At 39.3% G+C, this 15,086-nt stretch overlaps 2 protein-coding genes across 4 annotated transcripts in view; both read left to right on the plus strand.

Moving 5' to 3' along the window:
- Window positions 1-15,086, plus strand: part of CMSS1 (cms1 ribosomal small subunit homolog) — a 218,045-nt gene that overhangs the window by 198,771 nt on the left and 4,188 nt on the right. For all 3 annotated transcript variants that reach the window (XM_079311511.1, XM_079311512.1, XM_079311513.1), the window contains exons 3-8: window positions 4,473-4,544; window positions 7,578-7,707; window positions 10,326-10,385; window positions 11,079-11,181; window positions 12,631-12,691; window positions 13,513-13,600. In XM_079311511.1, the coding sequence (XP_079167637.1) occupies window positions 4,473-4,544; window positions 7,578-7,707; window positions 10,326-10,385; window positions 11,079-11,181; window positions 12,631-12,691; window positions 13,513-13,600 (514 nt within the window). The remainder of the gene's footprint in view (window positions 1-4,472; window positions 4,545-7,577; window positions 7,708-10,325; window positions 10,386-11,078; window positions 11,182-12,630; window positions 12,692-13,512; window positions 13,601-15,086) is intronic.
- Window positions 1-15,086, plus strand: part of COL8A1 (collagen type VIII alpha 1 chain) — a 386,313-nt gene that overhangs the window by 31,744 nt on the left and 339,483 nt on the right. The gene's annotated exons all lie outside the window — the stretch shown is intronic.

Genomic DNA, 15,086 nt, shown 5'->3' on the forward strand with positions numbered 1-15,086 from the left:
TGTCCTACAAAGTGACTGTCAGTGGATGATGCTACTGAGTATCCTCCCCTGCATTTTTCTCCCTTTTCCACCCCACACAAAGTCTGGAAATGGATATTTACTTGTTATACAGATTCTCTACACAAGCATGTCCCCAGTTCAAGGTCCAAGTGAAAAAGAATTTAGGTCTTCATGGATTGATGTTTTCTTACCCTTGCACTGCTAAAACCTTTATTTAATCCAAGAGGATCTATGTTACTCAGCATTACATGGAATATGCCAAGGAACAACCAGCATCACCCCAGTTTGAGGGAAAAAGTCATCTAGAGGTCGGTTGATTTTAAGAAGTTTCTTGTTTGAAGGTAAATTTGTTCTGCCTTCCTCACACCACCCAGGAGGATCGGCTGAGTGGCTGTCGGAGAGCTAAAATTACATTGGAAGCTATCTCTCCTTGAGGTTATGGATATTAATTTTGACCCCTAGGTCAATAGTAAATTCACTCTGTAATGCCTAGGCAATTGCCCAAGTGAAAGCCATTTGCAATGTTCTTTTTTTATAATAGAGAAGTGTAAACAACATGGTAGCAATTACTATGCTTTTGGATGTCTTTCCAAAGAGACCAAAGGTGAAGAGATCGAAATATCTGAATGAGATCAATGTTTTGATTAGGAAAGAGAACCAAGCAATACAGGAAAGAGCTGTATTGCCTTTGTACATGCTCTACCAGGGAGTCAGATGCTGAGGACTGAAAATTCTTATGGAGCTACATCTTATCACCATTTTCACTTAAGCATTTAGAAGTAGGTTAAGACACTTTGTTTAGAAGGGTTGCTTGACCATTTTTATGAGAATGTTAGAAAGGACAGCCAACACAAGTTACTTGCCAAGGTAACCTGGGACTGCTCAGCTGTAGCAGCACACCTGCCACTGGTCTTTCTGTCAAATAAAGATTATAAGCCTGCTTGTTGGAAACAGGTAATTTGATGTTCAGATGTGAAACTGCAAGAAGGAAATGCATTATGGGAAGTGGAAGTCATGGATAGGTTATTGCCCATCTTTTAGACATAGAAAAATCAGAGTTCTTTATGGGAAGCTGGTGTTTTTGTAGTTCTGGTGCAAATAACAAAACCCATTTCACTCATGCCTGCTTTATTTAGAGGCTTGAAGCTGTTCTGCAATGGGCTTGGCACCTTAAAGCCTGTCACGAGACAACCAAACAGAGTTATGAGCATCCATGTTCCCAGTCTGCAGGCTGTCCTCAGGCTTCCAGTGAAATGAATGATCTGTCTCCAATCCGAGTGACGCAGTGATGTGTTTACTTTGTCACAAACTCCAAAAGTCGGAGTATGTGGCTGACCTGGAATGTAAACTTTCACACACAAGCAAGGCTGTTTTCACTCTAGATTTGAATTTCCCATAACTTTGGCAATGTGTAAAGAAAAAAAGCATGTTAGAAATATAATACAGGAAATATTTTATGTTCTGTGTATGATTAACAAACAAGGAATTTATGACACTTTAGCTCATAAATCACTGGTCTCAGCACAAATTTCCTGTTTTCTGCATTTTAAGAATTTCCATGTAAAAATAGCATAAAAACACAGAGCACAAGGGAGCTATGTCAAAAAAAGTAATTGTCTGCTTTGTGTCTTGCATAAGAAAAGCATGCAAATGACCTTTTGTTAAGGGTGGCATGCAAAGAGCTATTGCATGAGTAGGTAGGCAGCTAATGCTTGGATAAGGGTCAGAAGTTCAAAATAGATCAGATGCTGAAATATTTTAGACTGCAGATCATCAAAGATGTGTAAGTTTACAACCATTCACCACCATGAAGTTTTGGGGTTTTTTGTGTCTTTATTTTTAATGTCTGAGTAAGATGAATTCACTGTTGCTGGACTAATAATATACTATGCCTAAATATATATATATATATATATGTATATGTATATATATGTATGTATGCATATATGCAATGTAAAGGAGGCAATTTTGAGTCTTAGCATGCTTCTCTAAAGAAGCAAGGCTTTGACTACAAGCCTGCTGTGTGCTTGTGTTGCCTACTGTGTGTTTCTGTGGCTGTTGAAAGAAAGGGTTACATACTGCCTTCAAAAAGGAAGCCATGGCATTTGGTAGTACTTTCAAACATTTGAATGAAGGCTTAGCAGTGGGAAGTGGGGTTTTTTTCAGAGAAATTTTTTTCTGCTTTGTGGCACATTTCATTAATTTCTCATAGATACCAGTTGGGAGTGTTTGCAGAGTTATGTAAAGCAGTTCACAATGCATAAGAAGGGAGAAATGGGCCCAAAGTGAATGAGTGACATTTTTCAGTATATTGGAAGAGTAGTAGCATCACTGGGGTAAGGAACAATCATACTCTACTGCAGGACAGAGATTGAGATTGGCCCTTTTCTGACTTTTTGATTGCTTATAGGTAGCCCTTGACTGAAGCAATCCAAAGGCTTGTTCTCTGCACAAAAGATGATGTTCATCATAGAATTTATTATTAAAACACCTGGCAAATGGCCTTTAAGTATCTATGGACAGCTGGGATGTGTAAGAGTAGAGCAGAGGGTAGCTCTGTTTCAGTCTCAATGTCTGGGAATGCTAATGGTAGGGATAGGAATGAAGAAACGTATGGTGGTGTTTTAAAAACACTTGAATCAGAGTCAGGACAGATTTTTAAAATAGCAACAAACCAAAAATAAAGCAAAAAAACTTACATTAACTTTGAAACTATTTTGTTAATTTAAGTGAGTTTCCACTGACAGTCATTCTCTTAATTTCTAGTGAAGATAATCTCTGTTTATACATGAGAAAATCACAGGATCACAGAAGATCTCTGTTGTTGAGGCAAGACATAATCCCTATCACAACTTCTCATGGGTTTTGATGCAGGCTGCATTACATTCCAGCCCTAGCTCTAGAGTGCTTTGCTAATTGTAGCAAGTCCCCAGCCAAATCTTCTCTGGTAATTCCTGAGTTTCATTTCAATCCTCAACCAGTTTCAGAGCCAGTGCTATACAATATTACCACCTCTACAAGGGCAGTGACTGTGGTTGCATCACAGCACAGAAAGCAAGAGGCCATTTATTTGTGTTTGGCATGGTGGTTACCTGTTTTAATAGCTAATTTAGCACGGGGAGTGGGGAGGAAAAGAGAAATGTAGGCATAATATTAACAATTAAACCTCAATAAATGCTTCTGATAAGGCTGTGAGAGTGGGCTGGGAAAGGCAGGAGTGTGCTGGGGTGGGTCATTTAGCACCAGTTGCTATGAAGTGTCCTGTTAAGGTGGAGCAGTACAAGGAGGGCTCAGGGCCCAGATACTCTGAACTTCAGTTGGCTTTCCTTTGGCCCTTTTGGCCTGACTGAAGCTGCCTTCCCAAGGGAAAAAAGGAACAGCTTCTCTGATTTTCAGCTAAGCTGCCTTTCCTGCTGATACTTTTCTTTCAGGCTTTCCCCAGGGAGGAGTGCTGGATTTGCTGTTCTTGAACTTTTTAATGCTCCATGTGATGAGTCCTCTCCACATTTTCTCACAAGAGCAGAGTTTTCCAGATGCATCATAGTAGCATGGAGCATTTTCCTGCAGCTCAGCCTATTTTCCTATTACTCTTCATCAAGTCACTTACTAAGTTCCAAAGCCTGTCTATGTAGATAAATGTGCATTTCCATTAGGTAGAAGGCCCTGAGAAGGCAAACGAAAAGAGAATTGCTACACTCAAAACAAGAGAAGTCTCTGCCTCACTTCCTCTCTTTTGGACAATTTTCAGTGGCTAAGAGCAAATCCTAGCCCTGGATTATGTGAACAGAGACTCTGGTACAAATGGACCAATTCAGCCTGTTCACTCAAGCACAAAGAGGGGTTAATGATAGCAGCACATGTTGGATTATTCTGAAATGCACCATATATTTTTTCTCCTGTGTATTTGACCCTTCCTGCTATGAGGAGACAAAGCAAAAATGGGGTAGGACAAATTTGAAACATGTTTTCCTAAATTTTGCATTGCAACTGTTGAAAGAACTCTAGAGCATGATTGTTTCCAACTAATCTTGCCCAGTTCCATGTTATTTTTTACCATCTGGATGCTCACCTTAGACCCAGTTATTTTAGAACATTACTGGCAAAGTTTAGAAAAATTATCATTCACAGTAGATGAGATTAAAAATATAAATTTAGTGGTAGATTTTGTTCATATTTTCCTCCTGATTTTTTTTTTTAAGTATCAAAACCTGCTTTTCATATGACTACATCCTGAATGTTTCAGTTTTCTCTTCTTTTATTCCCTCTCTTGGTTGCAACAACAATCTAAATTCCAAAATTACTTTATGTACATATAACCGTAAGCATATGATTCCTTCTGCAGGTGGGGAAGTTCAATTTTAATTCTTTTTTCCTAGTCCAGCATTATAGTTTCTGTATCTCCTCTTACCTCCTTTGCCTTCCTTTGGTAACTTTCTTTCCTACTTCTTTTTTTTTTTTCATGTGTTTTGCAGCCTACAGAGTGTTTTTTAAATCAGCCTGAAGAAAAGCAAGAGAGCACTGTGAAGGCAAAGAAGAGGAAGAAGGTATGAGTATGTTTGGGCTCTGGGCAATGGGTTTATATGCTACTACAAGATGCAGAATGGGGACAACCCCATGATGATGATAAGTGATATGATCATAATATTGCAGCCTCCTTTAGAGAGGAAGAGCAATTCCTAATTTTTAAACCTTACTCAAGGTATCTATTCCCAACCTGACCTTTGGCATTGTGGTATTGTCTGTATTCCTCTCAAGGATTGTGTATGTCTACCCAACTTGCAAATGTTGCCCACCAGGAAAGGATGACTGTAGGGAAGAAAGGTGACATTTCAGTTGCTGCAGAATTGGAATTTCAGTTGCTGCAGAATCTGACCCATTCCCACACTGTGGTCAGACTCCAGCTGCTACATCTTTTGAGCCAAGGACTGTCCTTGCTCACTCTTTTCCTCATAGCATAAGTATATAAATAAATACTCTGTATTATTGCTCTGGCCGAGCTCCCTCCTCACCCACAACAACAAACACACCCTGAAGTCCAAATGGAGATTATATGGCACCAGGCAAGTTAATTGTCTTTCTGTAGGGGGACAGACTGTAAATAGTTGGCTCCCTCACAAGGCTGAGGGGTGGCCTTTTTGAGTTATGTTAGCTCTCTTAATCATCCAGGGAATGGGAAGCTGGAAGAGTGGGATTTTGCTGTCAATGTGGCTCTGGCAGAGTAAGTGCAGTACTTACTCCACTGGAGCCAGAGTGAAGGCATGCCATGGCAGGGGCTGGCACACCCACCTAGCAAGAAATCCCATTCTCAGGCAAACAGCAGCTGCTTACTTACACCTTTGCTTTCAGTGGGCCACTAAGCTGACTTACACAGCCTGTCCAAAAGCCCATTAGCAAACATTTATTAGGTTGATCTGTGGCTTCCAAACAAAATGCTATCTCCAAAAGTAAGGAAAAGGGGGGAAAGCCCTGTTGTTTTTAACCATCTGGAATGAATTGGAAGAAAAATAATAAAACTTCCTGCATGAGGAACATTTCCCCACAACTCTCCTTGAAGGAAAAGAGTTTGCTCATGTGTCCTTGCTCTTGCTCTTAAAGAATTTCTCGTTGTATCAGGCTTTTCCCCTCCAGAGGGCAATAATTTTTCTGAAGGAACCAAGTGGCACAATGAATGACATAACGGTCCTGTGGAACAGCATCTTATGCTGAATTACCAAGTAAAATCAGTTGATAGTTGTGTCTTGCTGTCTGCTAAATCAGATGTTCCCAAATGTGGGTCATGTTAGAGCCAGCTTGTGAGGCAGGGCTGGGAAAAAGCATTTGGGAAGAACAGTGGAGTGATTTGGTTGTGGGCCTCACATAGAGGCTGGCTGTGCTGCTCACAGCCTCTGTTCATGCTTTAGGAATACACTTGTTCCATGGCAGAAAAATACAGCAGTGGTAAGTGAAGGGGAATCTTGGGAAGGAATGCTACAGATTCAAGCACTGCAGAAAACCCATGGAACAGCCAGCCATCCTCTGCAAAGTCTTCCAGGGACTGCAGAGGGCTTTACACCAGGACAAAGCTAGACTGCAAGGAAGGCATTCATCTCCATGTCTCCCACTGGCAAAGGTTCAGCTGGAGTCTTGCAAACCCACAGGTGGCTTTTAGCAGGGGTGAAACAGGCAGTGCCAAAGTGGCAGTGTCTGCCTTGCCTTTGCTGTGTTGGCATCCTGCAGATGGATCTGCCCTGTTCAGCATTCTGCCCCTCATGCTGCTCTTATTGAAGTATTTGGGCTGGATTGGGCAAGAGGGAGAGACAGAGTGGTGGGGAATGGAAGAGAGGAGGGTGTGGCTGCTGAGATGCAGTGAGGGAAGGAATGGATGGAAAAAGGTGACATTAAAATTCCTACCATACCTCTCTTCTAAATCTCCATTTATCTTTGCTGTCCTCAACATTAACCTACCAAATTGAAGGTACCCATCATCCCTTCAAAGCTACAAAAAATTCTTCTAGACCCACTCATCTATGTGAAATCCCAGTTTGTCTCAAAAACACAGACCCTTTTGCTCCATCCTAACCACACCCTTCTGTTCCTTTTCACTTCTAGGCTTATGTTACCATGTGTCTCCTTGATGATGAGTTCAGTTTAGCTTACACAGCTGAGAAAACTTAACCTGTCCTTTCAAAAACTAAACACATCTCAGAGATCTAGAGAGCCATAACATTCTTGTCATTCTCTCCAGCTGCCTCTATCCTTGCAAATTTGCTCTTTCTTAAATACTTGAAATTTGCTTTTCTTAAATGCTGGCAGATCAGTCAGTGGGAGCCTTGGGCTATTCTACCCACATGTTCCATTTAATTGTGGCAAAAAATACAACAATTTTTTCACTTCGGTGAGAATTCAGACCTATTACTTGGTAACCTTCCTAAGATGTAAAACACAATCATTATGAACTCATATTCAGTGTCTAAAAATTAATCATTTTTTTAAAAAAATACACAGTGTGGGAGAACAAAGCAGCAGTGAATTCTTGCTGCTTGACCTATGCTTTTGTTGTTTCAGCTTATTTTCATCATCCTGACATGATATTGTATGAATATAGGTAACCATCTTCCCTTCCAAATATAGATAGATAGTTACCCTGTTTAAATCCAAATATAACCACATCATATATTATCACTTGTTTCCTTCTGTTATTCCTGAAGAATAATAAACTCAAACAAATTATGAAAAAAAAAGGCTGGATTTTCAAACTGTTACTAAAGTAAAAGCAAAACTCAAAAAACAGCTTTCATGTTTTTTATGTTTTTGTTACAGCAGCATTTCAGGTGAGTGCACGAGATTTTTCATGCTCAGGCTCACAGACCATCTTGTCCAAGTATCTCAGGTTGCATCTTGCATTCCCTCTAAAGATAAATGTCCCATTGTAAGGTGTTTTTTCCAATTAAGCCATAATTAAACTGATACCCATGTACAAGGATATGAAGAAACATTTATTTAGAGTGTTCTTGGCTGGCCAAAGAGCTATATTGAAACATAGAAATATATAACTATATAGAAATACCACATTAACCTGTTTTACTTGGGTTTTTTAGAAGAAGATTTCTGATGTTCTGCAAAAATCTGCTCCAAAACCTGGTGTCCCTGAAGATCTACAAAATCTGCTTACTCAACATTTTGGTGAAAACCGTTCTGTGATTGAATTAGAGGAATTACAGCTGTCAGGTAACATACCCTATATTTAATATATAAATAATGGGTTTTTCCTTATACTATTGACTTCTTTTTCTGCAGGAAAAAAAATGATTTTTGGGACACAAATTGAGTTGTACTTTTTAATGAAAATATTTTTTATATTTCTTTTTTACTGTTTATTAATTTGCTATTTAAGTTGAAATGTTTATTAGGAATAAATGTGAGATTTTTTGAAGTAGTGGAAATGAAATATTGTTTAAATGTCTCTTTTTACTATAAAGTATTAATTTCTGGAGCTCACTTTACTAATAGAAATTTTGTGATTCCTAATATTAGCTCCCAAGTGCTATGAGAGATGCATTTTGTTCCTGGCATTATCTGAGTCAGTCCAGATGCATAATAAGGACTGACAGAAACAGACAAATAATGAGGCATCATTCTCATATGAGTATGAGATGTTGCATGCAGTGGTTTTTCAGAGAGTGGCCTGAATTTTGGTCCATGTGTGAAGTGACTAAGTTTTAGCCATGAGGACCCTCTTTCTTGTTCCCTGTATCCTGCAGCCAGTTAAAAGCCAGATAAGAACTGCAAAAAGCAGGACAGAGCAGGCTTTGCTTCTGTCAATTGGAGATTGCACTGGAGATGGTGGCAGTATTGAACACTGCCTCCTATGCAGATAGAGTCCATTATTTGTTGGTGGGGCTCATCAAGAGCAGCAGCCTGATAACCAACCTGCATTCACCTTTGGGACTTCTTGAATTGTCAGTGACCTGTGTCCAATGTAGATGCCTACTAGCCCAGCAATGCTTTTTCTTTTTTAATGAATAAGCCTGTCTCTCTAGGTAAATGTGCTCTTCCTTAATCCCCATGGTTGTAGGTGGACCCTTTATTTCTGTGGGGCAGTCTCAGCTTTGTTGCTGGATCAAGAAAACCTGGAGAAGCCCCATATAGATTTCTTAGAAAAGCTTGTGTTAAGTATTTTTTGGCATAAAAGGTTTTAGGAAATAATAAATTGCTTTGGTTTCTTTCTTATTAAAAGAGCCCTTTGGGCTACTGAAGTGACCCATTTCCATATGTGTTGGATGGAGATATTTTTTCCTTAATTTTTTTGCTGGGAGTTGAAGGCTTAGAGTGCCAAGGAGTTTACGAACTTGTACAGCTGTCAAGTCATTCACGTCAAAGCACTGGGTAAATAACAAGCAGCTACTTTGGAGCTGTGTGTTCCTGTTCACTGACAGAGTGCAGAAGGTCAGGGTTGGTCAGAAAGTCAGCATGGTCTCTTGCTGCAGTCTGGAGCTGTGTGTTTCTTCCCCCCTCGCTGAAACTTCTGTTTAAAACTGTTGCAAATGCTGCAGTGTTGCTGGACTGTTGGTGAGGAGTCAGTGGCTGAAGCTGTGTCCTTCAGAAAGGACCTCTTGAGCTGCCAGGCATTAATGAGACCATATATTCACATCAGCCCCTGCCCACCAGCATCAAGTGCATCATTTAAACTTGATTTTTAAACTAAATCAGCTGCTGATCCGTCAGTTGCATATATTCATTTCCTTTGAAGCTTGAGTTCTAATAAATGTCAGTCTCAGAATTTAATAGGAATAAGTGCAAAATAAAAGTTTTTAGCAAGATAGGACTTCAGCCAGATATTGGCTACAAACCAAATTCGTCACACTGTCTGTTCTGATAAGATCTTGGATTGATGCTCTCAGGATTAGCCCAGTGCACCATCCATGTGAACATGAATAACATCTTTGAAGAAGTCTCCTTAGTTTAGAAAATTATCAGCAAACATCCATGGACACCTTGAGAGGCTGTGCTTCATGCAAGATTTTAACAAATATCTGTCTTTAAAGACAGAAGACTTGTTAATGCTCTGCAGAAGTATATTGTTCCATCAGGCAAAGAGCCCTTAAGAACAGTGGCAAGTTTTCCAACCATGGAATTTTAATCAGCTTTTTAAGAGCTTTGATTTTCTCTATAGGCATGAGAAAGTACCTTTCAAAGAACCTGTTAGGATTTTCATTGCCATTATATGATGTTAAATGGCATGTCTGCCACAGAGTGCTTTTAAAAGATTTCCTAGTTAACATAGTGACCAGGAAAAAGGAGGTCAGCCAGAAATGGAGGAAGAGAAAGGCACTGAAATGCAGTGGAGGTCTTGCTGTTAGAGTCGGTATAGTCAGGTGGATTATCACAATATGAAAAGCCAGAAGGTGAACAAACTTACTGCCAAGTAGATTATGGATAGGTTCTTGCATTTACACAGTATAAATATTTGGGGGATGTACAAACATATTTCATCATTGGAGGAACAGTCTAGGAGTCAGCTTTTGGCTGAGGCTTTGATTAATTGTGGCAAATACATATGAAAACTTTCTCTAAAGCATGTGATCACACCTGTGCAGCAGCCCTATATACAAGGTTTCAGGCTGGGAGAAAAAAAAAAGACATTGCAATTCAGAGTTGTTGCCTTCATTGACTTAATCCATATAAAGTTTCTTCTACATTAATTTTTGTTTCAGAAATAGTATTTATTGACGATGGATTTATGAAGTTGGGATTTCATCGATATAACTAGAGGTTATGTTGCAAACATATATTCTCCCTTTGCTGTTAAAATACATCTACAAAAATATTTTTCTTTTTGTTTTCAGATTCCTGTTTTTTGCCAGCTAACGATCTTACCCACAGTTTTTCTTCATACCTGAAGGAAAGTGAGTTTAAATGTTGGTCTGGGTGAGATGAAAGTTCTATGAAAAATATTGTTAAGATAATATTATTGCATTTTTATATGTAGCTCCAAATATTGTTTATTATGAAATATTAATAACTTTAAAGCTTTTAAATTCTTTTTTATGACAAAGATTGTTTTTCTGGCTTTTTTTTACTCTATCACATTTTTTTCATCAGAAGAGTTCTGGGCTTTCTTTTAATTGCTAGGGATATTTATCAGTAATTTATTGTGTCTTCATGAGTAGGTGTTTGTATCATCTTACAATAAAAGTCCAGCAGCTGTCTGCTGACATGAACCGAGAGAATTTTTATTCATTTGTATATTTATGTAGAACTTCTGGTCTGGTAGATATTTCTTTGCAGTTGATTTTCTCTAATACAAATTGCCATATGTGGCAAATGAAGACAATGGGCTCATCACCTTAAAAACGCTTGATTATTAATACTTATCTAGTTTGTTCAGTTACGTGGTATTTCTGTATTTTATTTTTTGGGGGCTTTTCATTTTCCAGTTTCTCAGCCATGACTAAATGCAAAAGTGTTGCCAAAGTTCCAGACCTCAAAGGAGTCAGCATGTGTGTTCTTGCTGCTGGCTACCATTCATCATGTACTCTAGTAATTTAAACTTGTGGCATGTGGTACTTTGTGTGGGTACAAGGGCTTTTCCATTGCAGTCTGTCCTAAGTGGGCGAAGCTCCGGAGAAGCCACAAGGAGAAGAAGTCGGTGGTGATGCTGGTTCTCTGCAGCTCTGCCCTTCGCTGCTTGGAACTCATCAAGTATGTCAATAGCAAATGCTCTGTTGAGGTTGGCAGTTGGTCAGGAGTTTTGTCTTGGAACCACAGGCAAAAAGGCAAAACTGGGACACTGTCCTCTGCTAGCCAGCAAGTTCACTGTCTCAAACTGATGAAATATCCCTTCCTTCTATAAACTCTGGGAGCGTGGTGTTCATTTTTGGACTGAAGTAATGCTCAGTACTTCAGTTGCCTGGGAAGTGTTACTTTTGTTAAAAACCAAAAGTTACACTTTACTTTTGGTAAAGTAAATTTAAGGGAAACACGGAACATTACACTTGGGAACCCAGTAAGCCCATAAGGCATCATGATCCACCACTAGAAATCATGGCTTTGCACCAAAGGCAGCAAGGACATGGCATTTCAGGGCCTCAGATGCCAAGGTGTGTCTGGCCTGAGTGCCTCCAGGTCTGTGTTAGTGTTCTCAGCTGGCTCAGGATGCCAAAACTGCAGGGCAGAATGATAATTTTCAGTGTTCCCTGTCCCAGTTTTTTCCTATTCTCTATCCTCCCCTTCTCATGCCAGAAGTTTTGATGACTCTGAATTGATGGATACCTCAAAATTTTATGGTTGTCTTCTATGTCTTGACCCTACTTCCAGTGGTTATCTGTCAGTACAAAATGAGATGGAGATTTGGGATATTTGATTCCATGACATAGATATAAGCATAGATAAGACAGATAAGTGCTTGTTGTGCATGCAGAGACTAGCACCTGAGACTTAAGTGGTTTAGATGTAGATAAACCTTTAGCTTTGGAAATTAAAAATTTGTTGTGCAGCATGCAGAGCAAGCTGCCTTAAATGACACTCAGCAAATACTGATTATGTTGTCTCCTGTTTGATGAATACAGAACATAGAGTTGCTTCTGTGTGCCAAAATGGAGTGTCAGAAAAAGAAGTTAAGGTTTCTAACAAATTAGTTTGGTTAACTGGAATTTGAACAATCTCTGCAGTAAAGACAGAGGCAGCCTAGGTTTTCCCAGCAGCCATGCTGCAGGAAGACTGTAAAATGTAGATCAGTCCATACACAGATCCTTCCTTTTGTGCACACACAATCACATATTCGTTAATGCCTCTATCTCAGTCAATGAACTTTTTTTTAATTAGGATTTTGTGATTAACCAGTTTTAAACTAAGCTAGCTGTGAAAGCACAGGCCACAATATTAAATATTATCTGAAAGCTATCTAAACAATATTGCCCCCTACTGATGTCTTCCATTGTGTCTGTCCAGTTGTTGATCTCTGTTGATGAGTAGCAAATAAGAATGTACACAGTGTTCAAAGTACAGCCAGGGTTCGCTGAGGGACTGTGTGTGTCTCAAACATATTGAGAAATGCTTGAGAAAGTTAGTTTTTCTTTCCTCATGTGTGATCTTAAGCCCAGCCCTGCTTCTTGTAGTTCATTGTCTTTTTTTTTTTTTTTTTATTACTAGGTCAATGACAGCTTTTAAAGGAGATTGCAGAGTCCTTAAGTTGTTTGCAAAGCACATAAAGGTAGGGATTTTTAATAGAGCAAGTAAACAGATAAATAATGTGATATGATTTTCTTTTTGAATCCTTTGGCAGTAGTGCCTTTCATGTAGTGTCCATATGAAGTTCCTTCCTTTAGGCAGTGCTTTCTTTGGTAACCCATTGCTGCAGTGTGAGGAATTTCACTAAGCACCATCTCCAGTAGCTCTGGTGCAACCTTGTGCAGAATGTAGATGCTTGTGCACCTGCTGAGTTTCACTGTTCCACATTCCCACCAAGTACTCATTCCAGTGCCAGAAGGCTCACACACACAGGTCTGTGGAAGCAAACTGTACCAGCACCCACATTTGGATTCTGAAAATTGAATGCCTGGATCTCCAGTATCCATGCCTGTGAAAAAGCACAAATTATAGGGGTGTTGGCCTTTGATATAAATGCTGACAAACATGCAAATGTCATTTGCTTTATTTCACCTTTTTCCAGTATCTTCATCTTGAAGGACTTCAGAGTTAATTCAAGTTTTTCAGTATTCCAGAGAATTTGTTTAAATGCTGAAGGAATCTTGCTGTTCTCACCTCCAAAAATATTTGGTGCAATAGCAGATTTTTAAAGCTAAAAAAGATTGAACTTCTAGAGAAGTGTGATGCCCACCTGGCTTGTTATATTTCTTAAACTTTATTCCAGTTATAATCGTCTGACAGTTTGAAAGACAAATATAATTTTTTTACTTGATGTTGTTCTAGAAAGAAATACAGTGAGATCTTGAATTTATTTCCAAATCCTTGAGAGGAAATTTTAAAACAATTATGGTTTTACTGTGGTTTTTCTTTCTCTCTTCAAATTAGATAAAGGAGCAAATGAATATGTTGGAGAAAGGTGTGTTCCACATTGGGGTTGGAACTCCTGGCAGAGTAAAGGCACTAGTGGAGCAAGGTAGGAGAACAAGGATAGTTTCCTCCCTAGGTAATTTATATTTGGTCTAATGAGAAGTGAAACTTTGACTGTTTTTTTTTAGGTTGACATGAACATGTAGATTGGGTAGCAAACTATATGGTTCTATTTCTTCACTTGTGAAGGTCAAGGTTCTAGTACTTTCTTTTATGATCACTTTGAGCTGGCATAAGCCAGTAGTAGCAGAGAAAGGCAGAGTAATGCTTCCTCTCACCCACCAGTCAGTGCTTATTCCCCCTTCCTGCTCCCTGTGCAAGCCCAAGAGTCTGGTTGGCAGCTCAGTGAAATGACCCCAATTAAACCAAAATCAGTGTGCACACAAAATCAGGTTATGAGCAGGCAGAGGTGGGGGACTTCCTCTTTTGGCATGAGTACTGATTTATGTTGACTTGAAAGTGATTGCAAAACCACAGTGTGAGCTTTAAAACTCCAGGAAACCAAACACTGCAAGTGGATCAAAAGGAAATAGTGGCAGAAGTCACTGTATTATATATCACTCTGAGCTCAGTGTAAACTTTTGTGAGGGGTGGATGGAAGATCTGCTTGCTGATTAGATCTTATTTCTCATTTGCCTATAATAAAATTAATTATTCTCTGTAAATCTTTTCCCAAGTTTTGAGTATTTTACTTACTTGGTAGACAGTATGTTCACAAAGAAAAAGAAATAACAAAATGACAAGATGATAAGGCAATTCTTTCCTCTTATGCAAGACACTGTCTTGCTCTGACTGTGGTCTTTTGTCAGGGGCTGGCAGTGGTTTGGGACTCTATTGCTCCTTCTGAAAGAATGCAGGAGTAACATCATTTTGTTGTTTCCACCGACATTAAATGTTAGTGCTCAGCACATCACCACGTTGCCATGAGAGTGGTGAGGCACTGGAACAGGTTTCCCAAAGCAGCTGTGGGTGCCCCATCCTTGGAAGTGTTAAATTTTATCCCAAGCTCTAGTTCTTTTTTGATGGTTTAGTGTTGCAGATCCAGGTCACTTAGGGAAGGGTGAGGAATCAAAACTGATGGGAAAAAATAGTGGGTGCTAGGCATTATATAGAAGACCAGGGCAAAAATAGGAGGACAGCTGAAAAGCACGTTCAGAAAGGACCTTTTTTTTCACCACCATTTATTTGAAGAATAAAGGAATTCTTCAGCAGCACCACTGACCTGACTCATATTCACATAGCGCCCTGTCCTGTAAATTGCTGAACACTGGCTGATCTGTTAACATCAATTTTAAGGTTAGGATCCTTGTAACTTACCAGTGACATCAACTGTGGAAATTCATCTCCTGTGTGGTTTCATCAGGAGGAAGCTTGAGGAATTACTTTCTGGCAGGATGCTAAGCTCTTGACAAGTCTGGCAACAGTAGTTATTCTACTTTTATGTTTATCTTCCAAAAAGGCATGGGATTATGTGGCTAAGGGAGTTTGCAGTGTCAGTGCATTAGTTTTCCAACCAGCAAATGCAATACTTA

This window comes from Erithacus rubecula (assembly GCF_903797595.1).
Source record: "Erithacus rubecula genome assembly, chromosome: 1".
Taxonomy (NCBI): Eukaryota; Metazoa; Chordata; class Aves; order Passeriformes; family Muscicapidae; genus Erithacus; species Erithacus rubecula.